General features: G+C 40.6%; 1 protein-coding gene across 1 annotated transcript in view; it reads right to left on the reverse strand.

Moving 5' to 3' along the window:
- Positions 1 to 2,031: 2,031 nt before the first annotated feature.
- Positions 2,032 to 24,455, reverse strand: part of LOC133540834 (BMP/retinoic acid-inducible neural-specific protein 3-like) — a 233,788-nt gene continuing 211,364 nt past the window's right edge. Inside the window, exon 8 of the mRNA XM_061883791.1 lies at positions 2,032 to 5,573. Coding sequence (XP_061739775.1) covers positions 4,460 to 5,573 — 1,114 coding nt within the window. The 3' untranslated portion in view covers positions 2,032 to 4,459. The remainder of the gene's footprint in view (positions 5,574 to 24,455) is intronic.

A 24,455-nucleotide genomic window follows, 5' to 3' on the forward strand; every position in this document is an offset into this window, starting at 1 on the left:
GAAATCACTGTCCGTAAGCGGCGATGCCTGTGATTTTTGATTCCTCAGGCGGTACCGCATAAAAAAACAATATCAGTGTGTAAAGGATATCACCACATGGGCTCAGGGACACTTCAGAAAACCGCTGTCAGTAACTACAGTTTGTCGCCACATCTGTAAATGCAAGTTAAAACTCTACTAAGCAAAGCAAAAGCCATTTATCAACAACACCCAGAAACGCCGCCGGCTTCGCTGGGCCCGAGCTTTTCTAAGATGGACTGATGCAAAGTGGAAAAGTGTTCTGTGGTCTGACGAGTCCACATTTCAAATAGTTTTTGGAAACTGTAGACGTCGTGTCCTCCGGGCCAAAGAGGAAAAGGAACCATCTGGATTGTTATAGGCGCAAAGTTCAAAAGCCAGCATCTGTGATGGTATGGGGGTGTGTTATAGGTAACTTATACATCTGTGAAGGCACCATTAATTGTGAAAGGTTCGTACAGGTTTTGAAGCAAGATTTTTTGCCATCCAAGCAACAACTTGTTCATGGACGCCCCTGCTTATTTCAGCAAGACAATGTCAAGCCACATTCAGCACATGTTACAACAGCGTGGCTTTGTAAAAAAAGAGTGCGGGTACTTTCCTGCCCAAATTCGTAGATCTCAAGGTTGGCAAGTATGCATTACAGTTTAACTGTGAGGAACACACACACACACACACACACACACACAAAGTTGTATTTCTTACCTTCTTGAGACCTCTGAAAAATGCCGACTTCTTTAGGTCCACCCTTTCAAAATATATAAAGATGACATACTCGGCAAATATTAAAAATGAGTTGGAATTTCACATGAAAAAGGTCACAATTTCACAAGATTTTGGCAGTATTATAGTAAAAAGTTGTAATTCTACCTAATGCAGGTCAAAAAAGAAGTCCTCCTTTAGCTGCTGTCTTTTTTTATATCATATATTGCTGCCTTCGCACTTCTCAATGTTTACTTTTTTGTGCACATAAAATCCTGACTTTGGAGCAATGTTCACAGACTCTAGTGTTTGGCTCTCTATTAGATGCAATAGTTTGATTGTTGATGTCTCAACACACACTATCGACTGACCACACATAAAAAGACCTTTATTTTGGTGTAGTTACAAATGTTATAATACATTTTCATAGGCAGTATTTTTCCCCCCTCCACAAACAGCAATATTATAAAAATAAACGCACATGTGACATTTTGTGAACGTGGTGTGTTTTTGTTTGAGCAACAAAAGAAGGTGTAATACATTTATTTTCTACATAAGTGTGTTCTGTTCTTACAAAATTTTGCAGTCGTCGAAGTTTTTCTTTTTCTACAACAGTGGAAAAAAACAAATTGACAATCAAATCCTAAGTTAAAATAGAAGGTCGAGACGGCGCTGGTCTTGACGTCAAAATGTGATCCAATAATGAAAAGTACCTAAAAAAAAAGGAAGCCGGAGTTAAAACGTTGGTGTCTATGCAAAATTATTACATTGCTTAAAGGCCTACTGAAATGATGAAATATTAACATTGCAACACATGCCAATACGGCCTTTTTAGTTTACTAAATTGCAATTTTAAATTTCGCGCGAAGTATCCTACTGAAAACATCGCGGTGACGTCACGGATCCAGCAACGATCCCAGCTATAAGTCGTCTGCTTCAATCGCATGATTACACAATATTATGGACATCTGTGTTGCTGAATCTTTCGCAATTTGTTCAATTAATAATGGAGACGTCAAAGAAGAAAGATGTAAGTGGGAAGCGGTGTATTGCGGCCGGCTTTAGCCACACAAAAACAGCCGGTGTTTCCTTGTTTACATTCCCGAAAGCTGATGGTGAAGCTTTACTATGGAACAGAGCGGTCAAGCGAACATGGTTCCCCTACCACATGTCAACCGGCAGGTTTCGGTGAGAAAATGGTGGCAATAAGTCGGCTCTTACCGTAGTTATGAGCGGAGAGCTTGCGTCGTGCCTTGCCTCTGACCGTCGGATGCTTACACCGTGGAAAAAAAAAAATATATATATATATCAGCCCGGCTGCCTTGCCTCGTCGAGAAACGTGGCTTCCATGGAAGACACTGGCGGTCACACCCCTCCGACTTTCAGGTACGACCATGTAATCTCACTAAAACACTAGTAACACAATAAGCAGCTAAGGGATTTTCCAGAATTCCATCCATTCATTTTTTTCTACCGCTTATTCCCTTTTGGGGTTGCGGGGGGCGCTGGCGCCTATCTCAGCTAAACTCGGGCGGAAGGCGGGGTACACCCTGGACAAGTCGCCACCTCATCGCAGGGCCAACACAGATAGACAGACAACATTCACACTCACTACCATGAATTGATTAACGTGGACCCCGACTTAAACAAGTTGAAAAACTTATTCGGGTGTTACCATTTAGTGGTCAATTGTACGGAATATGTACTGAACTGTGCAATCTACTAATAAAAGTATCAATCAATCAATCAAAACATTCACACACTACGGCCAATTTAGTGTTGCCAATCAACCTATCCCCAGGTGCATGTCTTTGGAAGTGGGAGGAAGCCGGACGGAACCCACACATTCACGGGGAAACCATACAAACTCCACACAGAAAGATCCCGAGCCTGGATTTGAACCCAGGACTGAAGGAACTTCGTATTGTGAGGCAGACGCACTAACCCCTCTGCCACCTTGAAGCCATTTTATCCTAGTATTTTTTCTCGTCCTTCACTCTCACTTTCCTCATCCACGAATCTTTCATCCTCGCTCATATTAATGGGCAATCTATTGCTTTCTCGGTCCGAATCGCTATCGCTGCTGGTGGCCATGCTTGTAAACAATGTTCAGATGTGAGAAGCTCCACAACTCGTGACGTCATGCGCACATCGTCTTCTACTTCCGGTACAGGCAAGGCTTTTTTATTAGCAACCAAAATGTGCGAACTTTATCATCGATGTTCTCTGCTAAATCCTTTCAGCAAAAATATGCGCAATATCGCGAAATGATCAAGTATGACACATAGAATGGCCACGTATTGTGAGGCAGACGCACTAACCCCTCTGCCACCTTGAAGCCATTTTATCCTAGTATTTTTTTCTAGTCCTTCACTCTCACTTTCCTCATCCACGAATCTTTCATCTTCGCTCATATTAATGGGGAATCTATTGCTTTCTCGGTCCGAATCGCTCTCGCTGCTGGTGGCCATGATTGTAAACAATGTTCAGATGTGAGGAGCTCCACAACTCGTGACGTAACGCGCACAACGTCTGCTACTTCCGGTACAGGCAAGGCTTTTTTATTAGCAACCAAAATGTGCGAACTTTATCATCGATGTTCTCTGCTAAATCCTTTCAGCAAAAATATGGCAATATCGCGAAATGATCAAGTATGACAAATGGCCACGTATTGTGAGGCAGACGCACTAACCCCTCTGCCACCTTGAAGCCATTTTATCCTAGTATTTTTTTCTAGTCCTTCACTCTCACTTTCCTCATCCACAAATCTTCCATCTTCGCTCATATTAATGGGGAATCTATTGCTTTCTCGGTCCGAATCGCTATCGCTGCTGGTGGCCATGATTGTAAACAATGTTCAGATGTGAGAAGCTCCACAACTCGCGACGTCACGCGCACATTGTCTGCTACTTCCGGTACAGGCAAGGCTTTTTTATTAGCAACCAAAATGTGCGAACTTTATCATCGATGTTCTCTGCTAAATCCTTCCAGCAAAAATATGGTAATATCGCGAAATGATCAAGTATGACACATAGAATGGCCACGTATTGTGAGGCAGACGCACTAACCCTTCTGCCACCTTGAAGCCATTTTATCCTAGTATTTTTTTCTAGTCCTTCACTCTCACTTTCCTCATCCACGAATCTTTCATCTTCGCTCATATTAATGGGGAATCTATTGCTTTCTCGGTCCGAATCGCTATCGCTGCTGGTGGCCATGATTGTAAACAATGATCAGATGTGAGAAGCTCCACAACTCGTGACGTCACGCGCACATCGTCTGCCACTTCCGGTACAGGCAAGGCTTTTTTATTAGCGACCAAAATGTGCGAACTTTATCATCGATGTTCTCTGCTAAATCCTTCCAGCAAAAATATGCGCAATGTCGCGAAATGATCAAGTATGACACATAGAATGGACCTGCTATCCCCGTTTAAATAAAAAAATCTCATTTCAGTAGGCCTTTAATGTTACAAAAGGCTTATTCTTTGCAGTTTGTCCCTTTTGCATGGCGCTAACTCATCAGTGATGACCAAGTTAGACACTCTTATGTCCTTTTTCTGAGGAAATGAATGAAATGCCAGACTTTTTGTGAAGGCTGACGTCTCAAGTGGACTAATGAGATTGGTGATGACATTGATAATGTCCCTCAAACTGATCCAGAATTGCTCTTAAGCGTCCTCAGGAGTCCGTGCGGTAACAGTTCTGCCATCTGTGCACCTTGGCTCCCCGCCCGCTTATTAGCTACATAATTTGGTCGTTTCGTATTCCGTCGACTTGGGCTGCTTGGCGCTGAAATCCTGCAAGGCGGCCTGGATCCTGGCCACGTCCGTGGTGGAGAGCTTGAGCCGGTGGCGCAACAGACACGAGAAGAGATCCAAAGGCTGGGGCCCGGGTGGCGAAAGCCGGTTCACCCGATCCCGGATCTCCAGCAGCTGCAGCAGGGCCGAGTCCTGCGATCCCTGCGTGTACGGGTAGTCCAGCTGTAAAATCAAGTCCTGGATGGCTTCGGGGTCAAAGTGCATGCTATAACCATACACCTGAATGCTATTTATCTTCATGTAGCCAAGATTCTGCCCCGGTTCTAGGTACTCCAAGGGTTCATAAAACACCGTTCCGTTCCCAGTACTCGCAGGGCCTTTGATGCGGCTTCGCAGGTAAAAGTGAACCGTCTCGAAAAAGGTTTTCCACTTGTTGCCTAAAGTCAGAGTCCAGTTCTCGCAGTCGTGGGGAAGGTCTAATTTAGTCCTCTGCCAGTCCGGGTAGTTCTGCTCCGTGGGCATGATCCAACTCTCCGAGTGACTTCCCCCGAATGGATTGATGTAGACGGACAGCATGGGGTCCAACGTGATGTTCCTGGTAAGGCAAATTTGAACAGAAATCCCCAGCAGCATGTGGACATGGTTGGACTTGTACTTGTTACTTTTCAGAGTCAGCAGCATCCGCTTTCTCCACGACGGGTCGAACCAGTCGCTCAGCCTGACGTCGTTGCTGACGAATATCCCGTGGACGTTGATGCGGTTGTCGCGCTTCTGCAGGAGGTAGCGCAACTCCGAGTCCTGCAGGTCCGTCTCAAAGCCGATGTAATGGTCGATGGAGTCCGGGACTTCGTGGCGACACGCGCCCTGGCTGAGCATGTAACCCGGGTTGCAGGTGGCGCAGCGCGAGCGGTTCTCGTAGGAGCAGGAGGCGCAGAGGGTCCCCTCGCCGACGGTGCAGGGTATCATGCTCTGGCAGGGGGGGTGCTCGTAGGGACAGGAACAACTTCGGGTGGCCTCCAAGTATGAGCCGACGTGACTGTTTTCACTGCAGTACATGATGGAGAGGATGTAGTTCAGCCAGTAGCTGAAAGGCCTGAAACACAGACATATACTGTACCAGTTAAGATCCGAAACTTCATTTGAACATTACGTGATTGAACTATTGAACAGACTATAGAACCCAAAAAATAAAAAAATAAATATATATATATATATATATATATATATATATAAAACACTCTCCCTGACCACCTGAGGGCACCACAGACTGTGAATAGTTTTTAAAAATAGTTTAAAAACCCATCTATTTAAAAAAGCCTCTTTTTAGATATATGCATACTAGCTCTAGCTATTGAGCTTTTAGTTTTTATTTTCATCATCTTTTTATTATTTTTTAATACACTGTAGCACTTTTAGAGGTTGTTTGCTCAATGTAAAGTGTTTTTTACAAATAAAATCTATTATTATTATAATTTTTATTATTATCATTATCTGTCTCATTGCAGATTACTCGACACTGCGACGTCATGTTATGGATGGGGAAATGCATTTTTAGATAATTTGATTTGCCGAGAGTAACAAGCGGTAGAATAATGTATTAATGGATGGGCTGGAAAGGATAAATTAAAACAATTCTAATAAATAAAATAAATAAAAGTAATGTTTTTTTTTGTTTTTTTTTTACTCGGGAATACACTCAGGTTGGAATTTGGATGCTGGTGGGCCAAATCTGGCCCACGGGTCGCAGTTTGGGGACCACCAGGATAGATTAAAAAATAAAAAATAAAAAATAAAATATATTATTTATTTATTTATTTTATTGATTTTGGACGCTTGCCTGCAGTTTGGGGACCCCTGGGATGGATAAAAAAAAAAAATAATAATAATAACAAATAAATAAAAATTTTCCTGAGCGGCCAGGAGACCCTGAGAGTAACAAGATGAATAAAATAAAATAAAATAAAATAAATAAATAAAAAAAAATACAAAAATTGATTTGCCTGAGCGGCCAGGAGACCCTGAGAGTAATAAGACGCTCGCCCGCAATTTGGGGACCACTGGGATGGATAAAAAATAAATAAATAAATAAATACAAATAATAATGAATAAATAAATACATTTTAAAAAAAATATTTGCCTGAGCGACCAGGAGACCCTGAGAGTAACAAAATAAATTAAAAAAAAAAAAAAAAGATTGATTTGCCTGAGCGGCCAGGAGACCCTGATAGTAACAAGACGCATGCTCGCCCGCATTTTGGGGACCACTGGGAATCGATAAAAAAAATAAAAAATAATTAAATTAAAAAAAAAAAAAATATATATATATATATATATATATATATATATATATTTCTATTTTTTGACTCGGGACTCCTATTTTTGATGCTGGCGGGCCGTAGTTTGGGCACTAGAATACATTTGAAAAAATCATAATTTAAGAAAAAAACTAAACAAAAATACTTTTTTTTTAAACACAGGATTATCCGGCCCACGTGCTGTAGTTTGGGGACCACTGAGATGCTTTAAAAGTATATAATTTAAGAAAAAAACAAGCGGTAGAAAATGGCTTGATAAATGGGCTAGAAAGGATGGATTAAAAATACATATATATTTATATATATATATATATATATATATATATATATATATATATATATATTACAAAAAAAAAAAAAAAAATATATATATATATATATATCCATCCATCCATTTCCTACCGCTTGTCCCTTTTGGGGTCCCGAGAGCTGCCTTAGCCTATCTCAGCTGTATTCGGGCGGAAGGCGGTGTACACCCTGTACAAGTTGCCAACTCACCGCAGGGCTTATATATATATATATATATATATATATATATATATATATATATATATATATATATATATATATATATATTATTATTTTTTTAATTATTTTAAATGGCCACATATTAGAGCAAATTTCCTGTAACTTCACTTGCCTTCCTTGAGTTTTGTTAGAGTGTTGGGATGTTAACGGACACAACGACACGCAAATATGGTCTGAATATGTGTTGTGAAAAGTCAGCAATTGTGGTGAAAGTCCTGACAGCCTGAACGCACTTTTGTCTGTCGTGCACACGTGCTGTGGAGGCTGTGAACAGCAGGTGAGAGGAAGCTGCACCGCCATTTGTATTCACACCGTGTCAGCGGGACATGTAAACTGTCATGGAGACACGGCGTGCACTACAGGCGTGGACGGAGCTCCAAGGCCATTTATTATCTCTTACAGCTGTACTCGCATATCAGCTTGAATCATTTTTAATCTGATGGAAAAGTCTAATTAATTAGTTTCAAAACACTTTCCCTTATTTCTATTTTTTTCTGCATATTTTGTCTTTCTTTTCAACCTGAAAATAAACGCCTAATGCCCTATATACCACAGGTGTCAAACTCAAGGCCCGACACATCATTTTTAAATAATATGAGTCAATAAAGAATTTATCATTTACTAAATGCAATATTTTCATTGTGACATATAGAAATACAGGTATTGCATGCTATTGAGTATATTTTTAACTAGAGATGTCCGATAATGGCTTTTTTGTCGATATCCGATTGTGGGGAGGCAGAGCCCGGCCCAAGATGGCGGCGAGGAGGCGGAGAATGCGGCCGAGCGGAGAGGCGGGGTGTGCCGGGAGCGACGCCGCAGTCATGTGCAGGTGTGTGGATCGCACACCAGTACACAATTAACTTATCTCCTCACGATGTATAAAAGGGGAGAAGGAGGACAGATCGGGGCAGAAGGAGGAGGAGATCCCTCAGCAGCAACCGAGGAGCGGAAACAAAGAGTAGACGTGGACGACGACGATGCTGGAAAGCGGATCGTGAGCGAGCAGTGGAGAGGAGCAGCTGAAAAGCAATCTGACCTAACGACAAAGCTTTATTTGAAAAGAAAAAAAAAAGTCAAACCTGTCCTTCCTGGGTGGTCCATTGAACCCGAGCGACGACGGCGTGAGTGGTTCACACCGATATTCCGATAAAATAAATGATAAATGGGTTGTACTTGTATAGCGCTTTTCTACCTTCAAGGTACTCAAAGCGCTTTGACACTACTTCCACATTTACCCATACACACACACATTCACACACCGATGGAGGGAGCTGCCATGCAAGGCGCTAACCAGCACCCATCAGGAGCAAGGGTGAAGTGTCTTGCTCAGGACACAACGGACGTGACGAGGTTGGCACTAGGTGGGGATTGAACCAGGGACCCTCGGGTTGTGCACGGCAACTCTACCACTGCGCCACGCCGTCCCCTTTTTGTTGTCCAACTCTTAAGTACCGATTGCGATATCAACTAATACCGATATATTTTCTTGTATCTACGTTATCTCAGGACTTTGTGTTTCAATGAGTTCCCGGCGATTAGACCAAAGCCGTTTTTAATCATATCAAGCATCCATCCATCCATCCATTTTCTACCGCTTATTCCCTTTCGGGGTCGCGGGGGGCGCTGGCGCCAGAAGGCTTGTAAAACTCCACTGTGTAGGATGGGAAGCAACATGAAGGTGTTCTCTTTCTTTCATGTATTGTAATCATCCATCCATCCATTTCCTACCGCTTATCCCCTTTGGGGTCGGGCGGAATCGGGCGGAAGGCGGCGTACACCCTGGACAAGTCGCCACCTCATCGCAGGGCCAACACAGATAGACAGACAACATTCACACACGGGGGCCAATTTTACTGTTGCCAATCAACCTATCCCCAGCAGAAATATATTGGTTGGACCCGAGAACTACAAAGCGAAGAGGAAGCAGGACCCGACTCCCCTACAGGGGCCGCTTCTTTGAACTGTTTAACGACCTTTTCTGTGAACTGTTTACGACCTTTTCTTCTAACTGTTCTGTAATCAAAGGCAATGGCTATTTACGACCCCCTTCTCTTGGAAAAAGCTTTTGCCATGTAATCAGGGAACGTCCAAATAAAAGAGGTGGCGTACAATCTTTCGCCAGAGCGTGGTGAGAGACTGTACGAGGGTACAGTGTCCAGGCGTCTCTCCTCAATTTAGCCATATTAAATTCTGTCTCTGTTTAATTCTTTGCTTCTTGTCTTGTTTAATAGATGTCATCAGTGTTCGAACCTGACACAAAGTAGATGCGGGAAATATCGCTCAAAAGAAGACATGAAACTGCAACAGGAAAATAAGAAACAAGAGAAAAATCCACTAAAATAGGAGCGCAAGACAATAACTAGAACATTACACACAGGAAAACAGTAAACAACTCCAAATAAGTCAGTACACCTACTTTGAGACAAGAGCTACCGTATATTGATGCATGCTTGGTTATGGTTTAAAGCAGGAGTGTCAAACTCGTTCTCATTGAGGGCCACGTTGCAGTTTTGGCTGGACATTAATAAAAGAAACACACTTGTATAAGGATTAGTTGCACAATATTGTCATACGATTTCCTATTCATTTGAGTATTAAATGTATATTTTACCAACAATGTAAGAAAAAAAAATCTGTGGATTTTGCGGCAAAAAATAGTCACACGTTATTTTACTGTACATTTCTGGTGATTGAGCTGCCAGTTTTTGGGTTGTTATTTTTTTTTTTGCATGAAAAATATGGTTGCTGCTTTCACAGTGTATTACTCTCAATGTAAAAATGGTAGAAATGTTTTTTTCTTATGATAAGATTCTGAAGACGGAGCTGTTTAAAAAAAATATATATATATATATATATATATATATATATATATGTATATATGTCATGTCTTGATGATCATGTTTTGTTTAGTTGTGTTAGTTTACCTTAAGACTCCACTAGTTCCTGTTTTTTCACTCCAATATTTTGTTTCCATGCCAACCCTTCAGTTTTCACCTGTCCCCAAGTCACGCACCTGTTTTCATTAATCATGTAACAATTTTTTAAACCGGAAGATACTGTCCATAGTTTTGCTTCTTGCCATGCCACGTAGGTTTTTGTTTTTTTTCATGTCACAGTTATCGAGTTTTGTTCCATGTTCATAGTTTCTGCCTTAGTGCAAGTTTAGTTTTCACATCCACGTTTTTGTACCTCCTTGTGAGCGCCTTTTGTTTGTTCCTGTTTTGAGTTAAGATTAAATAATGTCCTTGCCCGCGCCAATTTTCCTTTGCATTGCAGAAAAACAAACCCCTAAGTCCATGTATTGACAGAAGCTCACAAGGATGTACAAAAACTTGGCTGTGAGAACAAAACTTGCACTAAGGCAGAAACTATGAACATGGAACAAAACTCGATAACTGTGACATGAAAAAAACAAAAACCTACGTGGCATGGCAAGAAGCAAAACTATGGACAGTATCTTCCGGTTTAAAAAATTGTTACATGATTAATGAAAACAGGTGCGTGACTTGGGGGCAGGTGAAAACTAGTTGTGTTAGTTTACCTTAGGACTCCATTAGTTCCTGTTTTTTCACTCCTACATTTTGTTTCCATGCCAACCCTTCAGTTTTCACCTGTCCCCAAGTCACGTACCGGTTTTCACTAATCATGTAACTATTATTTCAACCGAAAGTTGCCAGGAAGTCACCCTGGCGACTTTACCTCTGATACTGTCCATAGTTTTGCTTCTTGCCAAGCCACGTAAGTTTTTTGTTTTTTTTCATGTCACAGTTATTGAGTTTTGTTCCATGTTCATAGTTTCTGCCGTAGTGCAAGTTTTGTTTTCACAGCCAAGTTTTTGTACATCCTTGTGAGCTTCTGTCAATACATGGACTTTGGGGTTTGTTTTTCTGCAATGCAAAGGAAAATTGGCGCGGGCAAGGACATTATTTAATCTTAACTCAAAACAGGAACAAACAAGGAGGTACAAAAACTTGGCTGTGAAAACAAAACCTGCACTAAGGCAGAAACTATGAACATGGAACAAAACTCGATAACTGTGACATGAAAAGAACAAAAACTTACGTGGCATGGCAAGAAAAAAATTATGGACAGTATCTTCCGGTTTAAAAAATTGTTACATGATTAGTGAAAACGGGTGCGTGACTTGGGGACAGGTGAAAACTAATGGGTTGGCGTGGAAACAAAACAATGGAGTGAAAAAATGGAGTCTTGAAGTAAACTAACACAATTAAACAAAACATGATCATCAAGACATGACAATATAAATATTTTTTGTCATGTTTACAGTGTACAGTTTTATGGATAACTTGCGTTGAAATCAGAAGGCTAAGTATATATTTATGTATGTTTTACCCCAAAAATGATTAGAAAGTATAATAATATAACATATGTTGCAGCACCTTGAAGGTAGAAAAGCGCTATACAAGTACAACCCATTTATTTATTTATTTACTATTAGAAAAATAAACTTGAAAAGATGTATAACTGCATGCAGTACATGTCTTTTTTTCTGTCGAAATAGAAAAAGAACGAAAGATAAAGTACTTCATTGATGCATATTATTTCTAAGCCTTCACGGGCCATTCAACATGATGTGGGGGGCCTTAAGTTTGACACATGTGGTTTAACGTCATATCCAACGACTTTTTACAGTCAACTGAATTTCGTTTTTTAATGATTTCTGCTGGTGGATTTTTTTCAACGCATAAATGGGCCTTAACTTAAAAAAGGTTGAAAAACACTTTTGTGGCGGGTGGGTTTAAAGGGGAACATTATCACCAGACCTATGTAAGCGTCAATATATACCTTGATACCGTCGATCATAATATTTTATTAGAACGTATCAAAACACGAATTGGTATGTCAGACTTAGCCCTGACTTGGTTTAACTCTTATCTTACTGACAGGATGCAGTGTGTCTCCCATGACAGTGTGACATCGGACTACGTTAAGGTAACATGTGGAGTTCCCCAGGGTTCGGTCCTTGGCCCTGCACTCTTCAGCATCTACATGCTGCCGCTAGGTGACGTCATACGCAAATACGGTGTTAGCTTTCACTGCTATGCTGATGACACCCAACTCTACATGCCCCTAAAGCTGACCAACACGCCGGATTGTAGTCAGCTGGAGGCGTGTCTTAATGAAATTAAACAATGGATGTCCGCTAACTTTTTGCAACTCAACGCCAAAAAAATGGAAATGCTGATTATCGGTCCAGCTGGACACCGACCTCTATTTAATAATACAACTCTAAAATTTGACAACCAAATAATTAAACAAGGCGACTCTGTAAAGAATCTGGGTATTATCTTCGACCCAACACTCTCCTTTGAGGCACACATTAAAAGCGTTACTAAAACGGCCTTCTTTCATCTCCGTAATATCGCAAAAATTCGCTCCATTCTGTCCAGTAACAACGCTGAGATCATTATCCATGCGTTTGTTACGTCTCGCCTCGATTACTGTAACATATTTTTTTCGGGTCTCCCCATGTCTAGCATTAAAAGATTACAGTTGGTACAAAATGCGGCTGCTAGACTTTTGACAAGAACAAGAAAGTTTGATCATATTACGCCTGTACTGGCTCACCTGCACTGGCTTCCTGTGCACTTAAGATGTGACTTTAAGGTTTTACTACTTACGTATAAAATACTACACGGTCTAGCTCCATCCTATCTCGCCGATTGTATTGTACCATATGTCCCGGCAAGAAATCTGCGTTCAAAGGACTCCGGCTTATTAGTGATTCCCAAAGCCCAAAAAAAGTCTGCAGGCTATAGAGCGTTTTCATTTCGGGCTCCAGTACTCTGGAATACCCTCCCGGTAACAGTTCGAGATGCTACCTCAGTAGAAGCATTTAAGTCTCACCTTAAAACTCATTTGTATACTCTAGCCTTTAAATAGACTCCCTTTTTAGACCAGTTGATCTGCCGTTTCTTTTCTTTTTCTCCTATGTACCACTCTCCCTTGTGGAGGGGGTCCGGTCCGATCCGGTGGCCATGTACTGCTTGCCTATGTATCGGCTGTATCGGCTGGGGACATCCCTGCGCTGCAGATCCGCCTCCGCTTGGGATGGTTTCCTGCTGGCTCCGCTGTGAGCGGGACTCTCGCTGCTGTGTTGGATCCGCTTTGGACTGGACTCTCGCGACTGTGTTGGATCCAATATGGATTGAACTTTCACAGTATCATGTTAGACCCGCTCGACATCCATTGCTTTCCTCCTCTCCAAGGTTCTCATAGTCATCATTGTCACCGACGTCCCACTGGGTGTGAGTTTTCCTTGCCCTTATGTCGGCCTGCTGAGGATGTGGTTGTGGTTTGTGTTGTTGTTTGTGCAGCCCTTTGAGACACTAGTGATTTAGGGCTATATAAGTAAACATTGATTGATTGATGTTGCAGAAAAAAGACCATATATTTTTTAACCGATTTCCAAATTCTAAATGGGTGAATTTTGGCGAATTAAACGCCTTTCTGTTTATCACTCTCGGCGCGATGACGTCAGAACGTGACGTCACTTAGATAATAAAGCCGCCATTTTCATTTTCTCAAACACATTACAAACACCGGCTCTCAGCTCTGTTATTTTCCTTTTTTTTCGACTATTTTCTGGAACCTTGGAGACATCATGCCTTGTCGGTGTGTTGTCGGAGGGTGTAACAACACTAATGATAGTGATTCAAGTTGCCCGAAGATGCGAAAGAAGAAAGGAGATTGGACGAAATTTGTTCAAAATACGAGGGTGTGGGGAAAGCCGACGAAATGGTCAGTTGTTTGTTCCGCACACTTTACCGACGAAAGCTGTGCTACTACAGAGATGAGAAGATTGTGTGGATATCCTGCGACACTCAAAACAGATGCATTTCCAATGATAAAGTCAAAGAAATCTGCCACCAGACCCCCATTTGAATGTGCCGGAGTGTCTGCACATGTTACCGGCGGTGCTAAGGCAGACATGGCACAGAGATGTATGGATAACCAGCAGATGCATTTCCAACCATAAAGTCAACGAAATCACAAAGGTGAGTTTAGCTGATGTTGTTGACTTATGTGCTAATCAGACATATTTGGTCGCGGCATGACTGCCAGCTAATCGATGCTAACATGCTATTTAGGCTAGCTGTATGTACATTTGAAACTATATTTACATCCAGCCTTTCCCTCTACCCACATTTAATGCCAAACAAACACTTACCAATCGACGGACTTACGTTGCTCCAGTGTTAAGAGATGCGAAAGTCCCTCGTTTGGTTTTTACCGGCGATGCTACGACAGAGATGGCACAGAGATGACAAGAATGTCTGGATATCCTGCGACCCTCGAAGCAGATGCATTCCCAACGATAAAGTCAACGAAATCACAAAGGTGAGTTTAGCTGATGTTGTTGACTTATGTGCTAATCAGACATATTTGGTCGCGGCATGACTGCCAGCTAATCGATGCTGACATGCTATTTAGGCTAGCTGTATGTACATTTGAAACTATATTTACATCCAGCCTTTCCCTCCACCCACATTTAATGCCAAACACTTACCAATCGACGGACTTAAGTTGCTACAGTGTTAAGAGATGCGAAAGTCCCTCGTTTGGTTTTTACCGGCGATGCTACGACATAGATGACACAGGGATGACAAGAATGTCTGGATATCCTGCGACCCTCAAAGCAGATGCATTCCCAACGATAAAGTCAACCAAATCACAAAGGTGAGTTTAGCTGATGTTGTTGACTTATGTGCTAATCAGACATATTTGGTCGCGGCATGACTGCCAGCTAATCGATGCTGACATGCTATTTAGGCTAGCTGTATGTACATTTGAAACTATATTTACATCCAGCCTTTCCCTCCACCCACATTTAATGCCAAACAAACACTTACCAATCGACAGACTTAAGTTGCTCCAGTGTTAAGAGATGCGAAAGTCCCTCATTTGGTTTTTACCGGCGATGATACGACAGAGATGGCACAGAGATAACAAGAATGTCTGGATATCCTGCGACCCTCAAAGCAGATGCATTCCCAACGATAAAGTCAAAGAAATCACAAAGGTGAGTTTTGTTGATGTTATTGACTTACGTGCTAATCAGACATATTTGGTCGCGGCATGACTGCCAGCTAATCGATGCTAACAAGCTATTTAGGCTAGCTGTATGTACATTTGAAACTATATTTACATCCAGCTTTTCCTTCCACTCACATTTAATGCCAAACAAACACTTACCAATCGAGAGATTTAAGTTGATCCAGTGTCACAAGATGCGAAAATTCCGATCGCATCAATAGCTATTCGCTCAATAGCTTCATTTTCTTCTTCAATTTCGTTTTCGCTATCTGCCTCCATACTCCAACCATCCGTTTCAATACATGCCTAATCTGTTGAATCGCTTAAGCCACTGAAATCCGAGTCTGAATCCGAGCTAATGTCGCTATATCTTGTCCGCCATTGTTTGTTTGTATTGGCAGCACTGTATGACGTCACAGGAAAATTAACAGTGGCTTTGACAGAGCGAAAAATAGGCACTTTAAAGCTCTTTTTAGGGATATTGCGGGATAGGTAAAATTTTGAAAAAGACTTCAAAAAATAAAATAAGCCACTGGGAACTGATTTTTATTGGTTTTAACCCTTTTGAAATTGTGATATTTTGTTCCCCTTTAAGAACAGGTCCACAAAATTGTAGGCTGACAAAAAAAAAATGGTAATAGTCGATGAGCTGCACACTTTCCCACTGTTGCGGTGTCAGAAGCAATTTGTCCGGTTTTAACTTGGACCTGATGTACTACGGTCGCATCGGGAGTAATGAGGGTGCATTATTTTTGCTCGGTGACACTTCCATACAGTTGAGCAGAGCTGGCATGTTAATAGCCAGAACCACTTTGCGGTATTACCGCCTGAACCAACATGCCTCAAATGAAGCAAGACAAGTCAAAGTCATTTCTGAAAAAAAAGAATATATAAAAAGCTAAATGCAGTCAGAAAACAGCACTTTCTCATCAGTAAAGGTTTACTTAAAGCAGACCTAATATTAAAAAAAAAACAACCCTTATCTTATATTGGATGACATACGAACCCCGTTTCCATATGAGTTGGGAAATTGTGTTAGATGTAAAAATAAAAGGAATACAATGATTTGCAAATAATTTTCAACCCATATTTAGTTGAATATGCTACAAAGACAACATATTTGATGTTCAAACTGATAAACCTTTTTTTTTGTGTGCAAATAATCATTAACTTTAGAATTTGATGCCAGCAACACGTGACAAAGAAGTTGGGAAAGGTGGCAATAAATACTGATAAAGTTGAGGGATGCTCATCAAACACTTATTTGGAACATCCCACAGGTGTGCAGGCTAATTGGGAACAGGTGGGTGCCATGATTGGGTATAAAAACATCTTCCCAAAAAATGTTCAGTCTTTCACAAGAAAGGATGGGGCGAGGTACACCCCTTTGTCCACAACTGCGTGAGCAAATAGTCAAACAGTTTAAGAACAACGTTTCTCAAAGTGCAATTGCAAGAAATTTAGGGATTTCAACATCTACGGTCCATAATATCATCAAAAGGTTCAGAGAATCTGGAGAAATCACTCCACGTAAGCGGCATGGCCGGTAACCAACATTGAATGACCGTGATCTCCGATCCCTCAGACGGCACTGTATCAAAAACCGACATCAATCTATAAAGGATATCAGCACATGGGGTCAGGAACACTTCAGAAAACCACTGTCACTAAATACAGTTCGTCGCTACATCTGTAAGTGCAAGTTAAAGCTCTACTATGCAAAGCGAAATCCATGTATCAACAACATCCAGAAACGCCGCCGACTTCTCTGGGCCCGAGATCATCTTAGATGGACTGATGCAAAGTGGAAATGTGTTCTGTGGTCTGATGAGTCCACATTTCAATTTCTTTTTGGAAATATTCGACATTGTGTCATCCGGACCAAAGAGGAAGCGAAACATCCAGACTGTTATCGATGCAAAGTTTAAAAGCCAGCATCTGTGATGGTATGGGGGTGCATTAGTGCCCAAGGCATGGGTAACTTACACATCTGTGAAGGCACCATTAATTCTGAAAGGTACATACAGGTTTTGGAACAACATATGCTGCCATCCAAGCACCGTCTTTTTCATGGACGCCCCTGCTTATTTCAGCAGGACAATGCCAAGCCACAATCAGCATTATGAAGCGTAAAATACGACAGCTGAGACCCCGGACTGTTGATAGACTGAAGGTCTACACAAAACAAGAATGGGAAAGAATTCCACTTTCAAAGCTTCAAAAATTGGTTTCTTCAGTTCGTAAACGTTTATTGAGTGTTGTTAAAAGAAAAGGTGATGTAACACAGTGGTGAACATGCCCTTTCCCAACTACTTTGGCACATGTTGCAGCCATCAAATTCCAAGTTAATGGTTATTTTAAAAAAAATAAAATATATGAGTTTGAACATCGAATATCTTGTCTCTGTAGTGCATTCAATTGAATATGGGTTAAAAATTATTTGCAAATCATTGTATTCCGTTTATATTTACATCTAACAGAATTTCCCAACTCATATGGAAACGGGGTTTGTATATGTTGACTAAGAAGGACCACCGAGACAGAATAGTACTTGGCCAAATTTTACTAAAGATTTAGGAGACCAGCCCTTACAATGCGACAATAGCATCAGTAAGAAGAGGTCTAACAAAAAGAGTCAGTTTATGAAGAGCAAAAACAGCCCATCCAGGCCCAGTAAGAAATACATAATACCATGAATAGATTTTGCGTACACCCCGAGTTAAACAAGTTGAAAAACGTATTCGGGTGTTACCATTTATTTAGTTTTACGGAATATGTACTTTACTGTGCAATCTACTAATAAAAGTTTCAATCAATCAATCAAAAGCTGTTGTTCTAAACAGATAAGTCCTTCTCCACAGAAAGGGAGTACAGTATGCTCCCAGTAGACAATCCAGCGCCTTCAAGGTGAAACACAGAGTTTACTAACAAACATAAGATAAAAACCTTCAAGTGTTCACATGGGAAAATATTAGCTGCTTTAAACATGACAATGGATTAAGAAAAACACTTAAAAATATTTGCATTCTCCACACTACTTTTAAGACCCTTCTTAAAATCCATATTTACTCAAGACTTTTAATCCAGCATGAGACTTTGAACTGTTTAAAGTGCTTCTATCCGACAAATTGCTCTTAAGATCATTTTTATCTGCTCTTTTTATGTGCATGTATATTTATTTTACCTCTGTTTTAAATCATTTATTTTAGTCTGTCCTTTGCCTGTATTTCTCTGCTTGTTTGTTGTGTACAGCTCTTTGTTTTTCAACTGTGGTTGTGTTTAAATGGCTTTATAAATAAAGTTGGGAGAATTTGAAATCAAACCAACTTTTTGGAATTTCCCCAATTTGTCTCCGTATATGGTAAAGTTTTACCCGAAGAGCTTTGTACGAGTCCGCCATTGTGCTCAATAAGTTACTTATTTCTCTCTATCCTCTTGTTATGGGGAAGACTGGCTCGTACATGCACATGTATCCTCTGCTGTTGCCTTTTCAAACGGCAAAGTAGTGTATAGTTGTCGGATGATTCGTTATAGAAGCGCAAAGAACTACAGGACGAGTACGTAGTCCAAGTGGACGTAAATAAGACCGCCCAAAAAACGCGCATCCTGAAGAGATGGTCAGAAAGCGGCTTGAACTGGTTTGGAAAAAACAATCTATGGCAAATCTTGACCAATGAACCCCCTCCCTAAACTGTTTTCACCTATGAATTTAGTGTTGCAAGAACTGCGTCAATAGTCCTCCTCGGAGACTGCTATGATCCCAGGATCCCAAAGCAAAAATAAAAAAGGACATTACTACCCACCACGCAGTCTGATAGTTTATATATCAATGATGAAATATTAACATTGCAACATATCCCAATACTGCCTTTTCAGTTTACTAAATTTCAATTTTCAATTTCCCGCGAGTTTCTTGTTGAAAACGTCGCGGAATGATGACGCGTACGTGTGACGTCATGGACTGTGAGGAAATATGAGCGCTGCACACACACACAGCTAAAAGTCGTCTGCTTTAACCGCATAATTACACAGTATTCTGGACATCTGTGTTGCTGAATCTTTTGCAATTTGTTCAATTAATAATGGAGAAGTCAAAGTAGAAAGATGGAGTTGGGAAGCTTTAGCCTTTAGCCACACAAACACAGGGTGATTCCTCGTTTAAAATTCCCGGAGGTGAAGCTTTACTATGGATCAGAGCGGTCAGGCGAACATGGATCCCGACCAAACAGCAGTTTTCGGAGAGAAAATTGTGGTAAAAAGTCGCCTGAGCTTGCGCCCGTGTACACACCCCTCCGACTATCAGGTACTATTAAACTCAATAAAACACTAGCAACCCAATAGAAAGATAAGGGATTTCCCAGAATTATCCTAGTAAATGTGTCTAAAAACATCTGAATCCGTCCCAATGCAATCACCTTTTTTTTTTTTTTTTACTTGATTTTTATATATTTTTTTCTAGTCCTTAGCTATCAATATCCTCAGCCACAAATCTTTCATCCTCGCTGAAATTAATGGAGAAATATACTAATTACGGGTTTCAATCAGTCAATTATTTATTTTTTTACCATTGCTTAAAACAAAAAAAATGATGACAAAAAATCCATGTTATAATGAATTATTTTCAAAGCTCCAATTAGTTCAAATATCCATCCATCCATTTTTTTACCGCTTATTCCCTTTTGGGATCGCAGGGGGCGCTGGCGCCTATCTCAGCTACAATCGGGCGGAAGGCGGCGTACACCCTGGACAAGTCGCCACCTGGTTCAAATATTTCACTTTAAAATGTTTTATGTGGTAAATATTGCATATATTGTGTAGTTGCCATATACAAACATAAACGTTGTTTTGGACAAAAGAGCATATAACTAACAAAATAATAGTTTAAACGTAAAATTGACAGATATATCTGAAGTTGATCTCGTAACTTAAGTGTTGAAAAAAACCCTAATAAAAAGGTATCACTTTCTGAGTGGGGCACCATTTGTATCCCAAATATACTTAGTGGTATTTTATTTATCTTTTCACTGTAATTACTTAAAAAAATTTGCACTTTAATACGTTTTTATCACATAGGATTAGGGTTGTACGGTATACCTGTATTAGTATAGTACCGCGATACTGATAAATCATATTCGGTACTATACCGCCTCTAAAAAAGTACTGGTCCCCGACCCCCTTGTCGTCGTCACGTCGTGACATTACTGGGTTTAAGAGCAGACGAGCATGTTCGGCAGCGCACAATCACAGAGTACTTACAAGCAGACACCGTGTGCAGACAGAAAAGGGAGAACGGACGCATTTTGGCTTAACAACTAACGATGAAGGTGAAGCTATAATACTTAAAAGCCCTCAGAAAGGGGTGCTTTAAGACATGGCTAGCTAGCTAGCGGCTAACGTCCATCCGCAATCCGCGGTATTTTAGCGACTTCTAAATCGTAGCTAAACATGTATTACTACACACCATGGCTCACCGGTGTCAAAATGTAAACAAACGCCATTGGTGGATCTACACCTGACATCCACTGTAATGATACCAAGTACAAGAGCGTATCTAGTCGATACTACTATGATTACATCAATATTTTTTAGCGTCACAAAATATTTTGTTGTTTTTTTCAAGTTCATATTATGTTTATAAACTCAGGCAAAACGTCCCTGGACACATGAGGACTTTGAATACGACCAATGTATGATCCCGGAACTACTTGGTATCGGATTGATACCTAAAATGTGTGGTATCATCCAAAACTAATGTAAAGTATCAAACAACAGAAAAATAAGTAATTATTACATTTTAACAGATAAAACTCGTTAAAAGAGAAAGTAAGCAGAGATTAACAGTAAACAAACAATTAGATTAATAACTAATTTTCTACCACTTGTCCTTGATAATGTTGACAAAATGTCTGCGTATTTTAGCAGCTAAATTGGGAGCCTTTGTTTATTTACTTACTAATAAAAAACAAGTTGTTTCGTATGTTCACCGTTTTATTTAAGGACAAACTTGCAACATATGTTTAATGTACCATGATATTTTTTGTTAAAATAAAGCCAATAATGCAATTTTTTGTGGTCCCTTTTACTTAGAAAAGTATCAAAAAGTATCAAAATACATTTTGGTGCCGGTACCAAAATATTGGTATCGGGACAACACTACATAAGATATGTGTTAGTAATATCTACTCTATGTAGAAAAAACAAATGACATTAAACATATATTAAATGACAACAAACTTAATTCATTTGAATCCACCCCTTAAGTCAGGGGTGTCCAAACTTTTTCCACTTAGGGCCACACATTGAAAATCCAATGCAAGTGGGGGCCATTATGATATCTTTTATTAAAAAAAAATAATCAAATATATGTATAAAAAAATATACAATTCGGCCTCCACTCAGGCTTGATCTCAGGGACCCCAAAGGGTTTTGGTCAAAAAAATATTAAAAATGTGTCATTATTCAGTCAGTAGTATTATTTTTTATTATTTTTCACGTTTTAAGTCTCTCGATCAACATTAGGTCTATCTGTCAATATAATGATTTAAAGATTTAAGTTGTATGCTATTTTTGTCACAAAAAAAAACATTTTTTAATGGAAATAAATCACAAAATATGTAATATTTTCATCCCCCAAATTTTTTTAAGTGAAATATTTGAGATTGTATAATAATCGGAGCATTAAAAATGTCAATAACTCATAACACTATTGATTTTAATTCATTATATTTTTTGGAGCATCCATCCATCCATTTCTCTACCGCTTATTCCCTTTGGGGTCGAGGGGGGGGGGCGCCGGTGCCTATCTCAGATACAATCGGGCGGAAGGCGGCGTACACCCTGGACAAGTCGCCCCCTCCTCGCAGTATTTTTTGAGCAATGACACTTAAAAACAAATCACACTAAAATGATTGGGGATCCAAAAGGGTCCTGCTCATTAAAGTGTTAGAAAATAAATTACACATTTTTTTTTACTGTTTACTTTTAACACAATAATCTCGAGATCAACATCAGATCTATCCGTCAATTTGACATTTTATTGTTGTTTATGTTTTTTGTTTGTTCGTTTTAGGCCCTTCTTTAAAAAAAAAAACCATCTCAGTTTTTTATATGGCAAACACAAAATATGCAACATTTTCCCCAAATAATATCTCAAAGTGGAAAATTTTACGTGACATAATTGGAGCCTTGAAAAGGTCAATAATTTATAATGACATTGATTTTGATTCATTATTATTTTTATAGCTCGGTTGGTAGCGTGGCCGTGCCAGCAACTTGAGGGTTCCAGGTTCGATACCCGCTTCCGCCATTCTAGTCACTGCCGTTGTATCCTTGGGCAAGACACTTTACCCACCTGCTCCCAGTGCCACCCACAATTGTTTAAAAAAATGTAACTTTGAGTCACTAGAGAAAAGCGCTATATAAATATGATTCACTTCACTTCACTTCACTTCACTTTAAAGATAGAAACCGCCTGCATGGCAGATTTGTGGTATTAGAGGCAACATTGCAACATTTTCTTGTCACATTTCACCCGTTTGCTACTTTATATCACTTTTTACGTTTAAAAAAAATTTTAATCGTATTTTTTAAATGTGCTGTGGGGCCGTTAAAAAATTACCTGCGGGCCGCAAATGCCACACTTTGGACACCCCTGCCTTAAGTCAACTAGCAGCTATGCAACTATAAAACAATGTTGCTGAATAGATGTTGGTCTAAAATAAATGATTTCTGGTCATTCAATTATGTTAAAAAAGTACACACAGGACATAAGATTCCTTGTGTTTGCAGCGCGAGCACTTCTCTCCCACCTCAATTTCAGTTTGCGTGTCCTTTTCAAATGTGCTAAATAAAATGCAAGATGGCTGATGAGTGTTGATGAATCACGTCGCGTGTGCCGTATAATTTATTTGCCTGATCTCTACCCAGTATTGATGATCAGCATATATGTCGCATATTAATGAAGACGGAGACGCAAAATCGATTGCACTCCTTATTCTGCTCACTTAACAGACACAGTCCACTTTGCAGGTGCTATCAGGTTTGCACTTGTTTTAGTACGTGCAAACCTTTAGCAAATGCCTGCCTGGACTCACATATGAACTTGAAGTGCCATCCCATTCCTAACCCATAGAATTCAATATGATGTCAATCCACCTTTTGCAGTTATTACAGCTTTAACTCTTCTGGGAGGGCTGTCCACAAGGTTGCGGAGTGTGTTTATAGGAATTTTCCACCATTTTTCCAAAAGCGCATTGGTGAGGTCACACACGGATTGTCGGTCGAGAAGGCTTGGCTCTCAGTCGCCGTTCTAATTCATCCCAAAGGTGTTCTATTGGGTTAAGGTCAGGACTGTGTGCAGGCCAGTCAAGTTCATCTACACAAGACTATGCCATCCATGTCTTCATGGACCTTGCTTTGTGCACTGGTGCAGAGTCATGTTGGAGGAGTGAGGGCCCCGCTCCAAACTGGTTGGGAGCATGGAATTGTCCAAATAATTTTGGCATTCAAAGTTCCTTTCATCGGAACTAATGGGCCTAGCCCAACTTCTAAAAAACAACCCCACACCATAATTCCTCCTCCACCAAATTTCACACTCAGCACAATGCTGTCCAAAATGTACCGTTCTCCTGGTAACCTCCAAACCCAGATTGGTCCATCCGATTGCCAGGTGGAAAAGACTGAGTCATCACTCCAGAGAAGGCGTCTCCACTGCTCTAGAGTCCGGTGGCGACGTGTTTTACACCACCGCATCCCAGGCTTGGTGATGTATGGCTTAGATACAGCTGACGGCCACGGAAACCCATTCCATGAAGCTCTCTGTGTACTGTACGTGGACGGCTTGTCCAGAGTCGGGACCCAGGATGGACGGCTTGTCCAGAGTCGGGACCCAGGATGGACCGCTCGTCCAGAGTCGGGACCCAGGATGGACCGCTGGTCCAGTCGGGACCCAGAATGGACCGCTCGTCCAGAGTCGGGACCCAGGATGGACCGCTCGTCCAGAGTCGGGAACCGGGATGGACCGCTCGTCCAGAGTCGGGACCCGGGATGGACCGCTCGTCCAGAGTCGGGAC

This window comes from Nerophis ophidion, linkage group LG22 (assembly GCF_033978795.1).
Source record: "Nerophis ophidion isolate RoL-2023_Sa linkage group LG22, RoL_Noph_v1.0, whole genome shotgun sequence".
Lineage (NCBI taxonomy): Eukaryota > Metazoa > Chordata > Actinopteri > Syngnathiformes > Syngnathidae > Nerophis > Nerophis ophidion.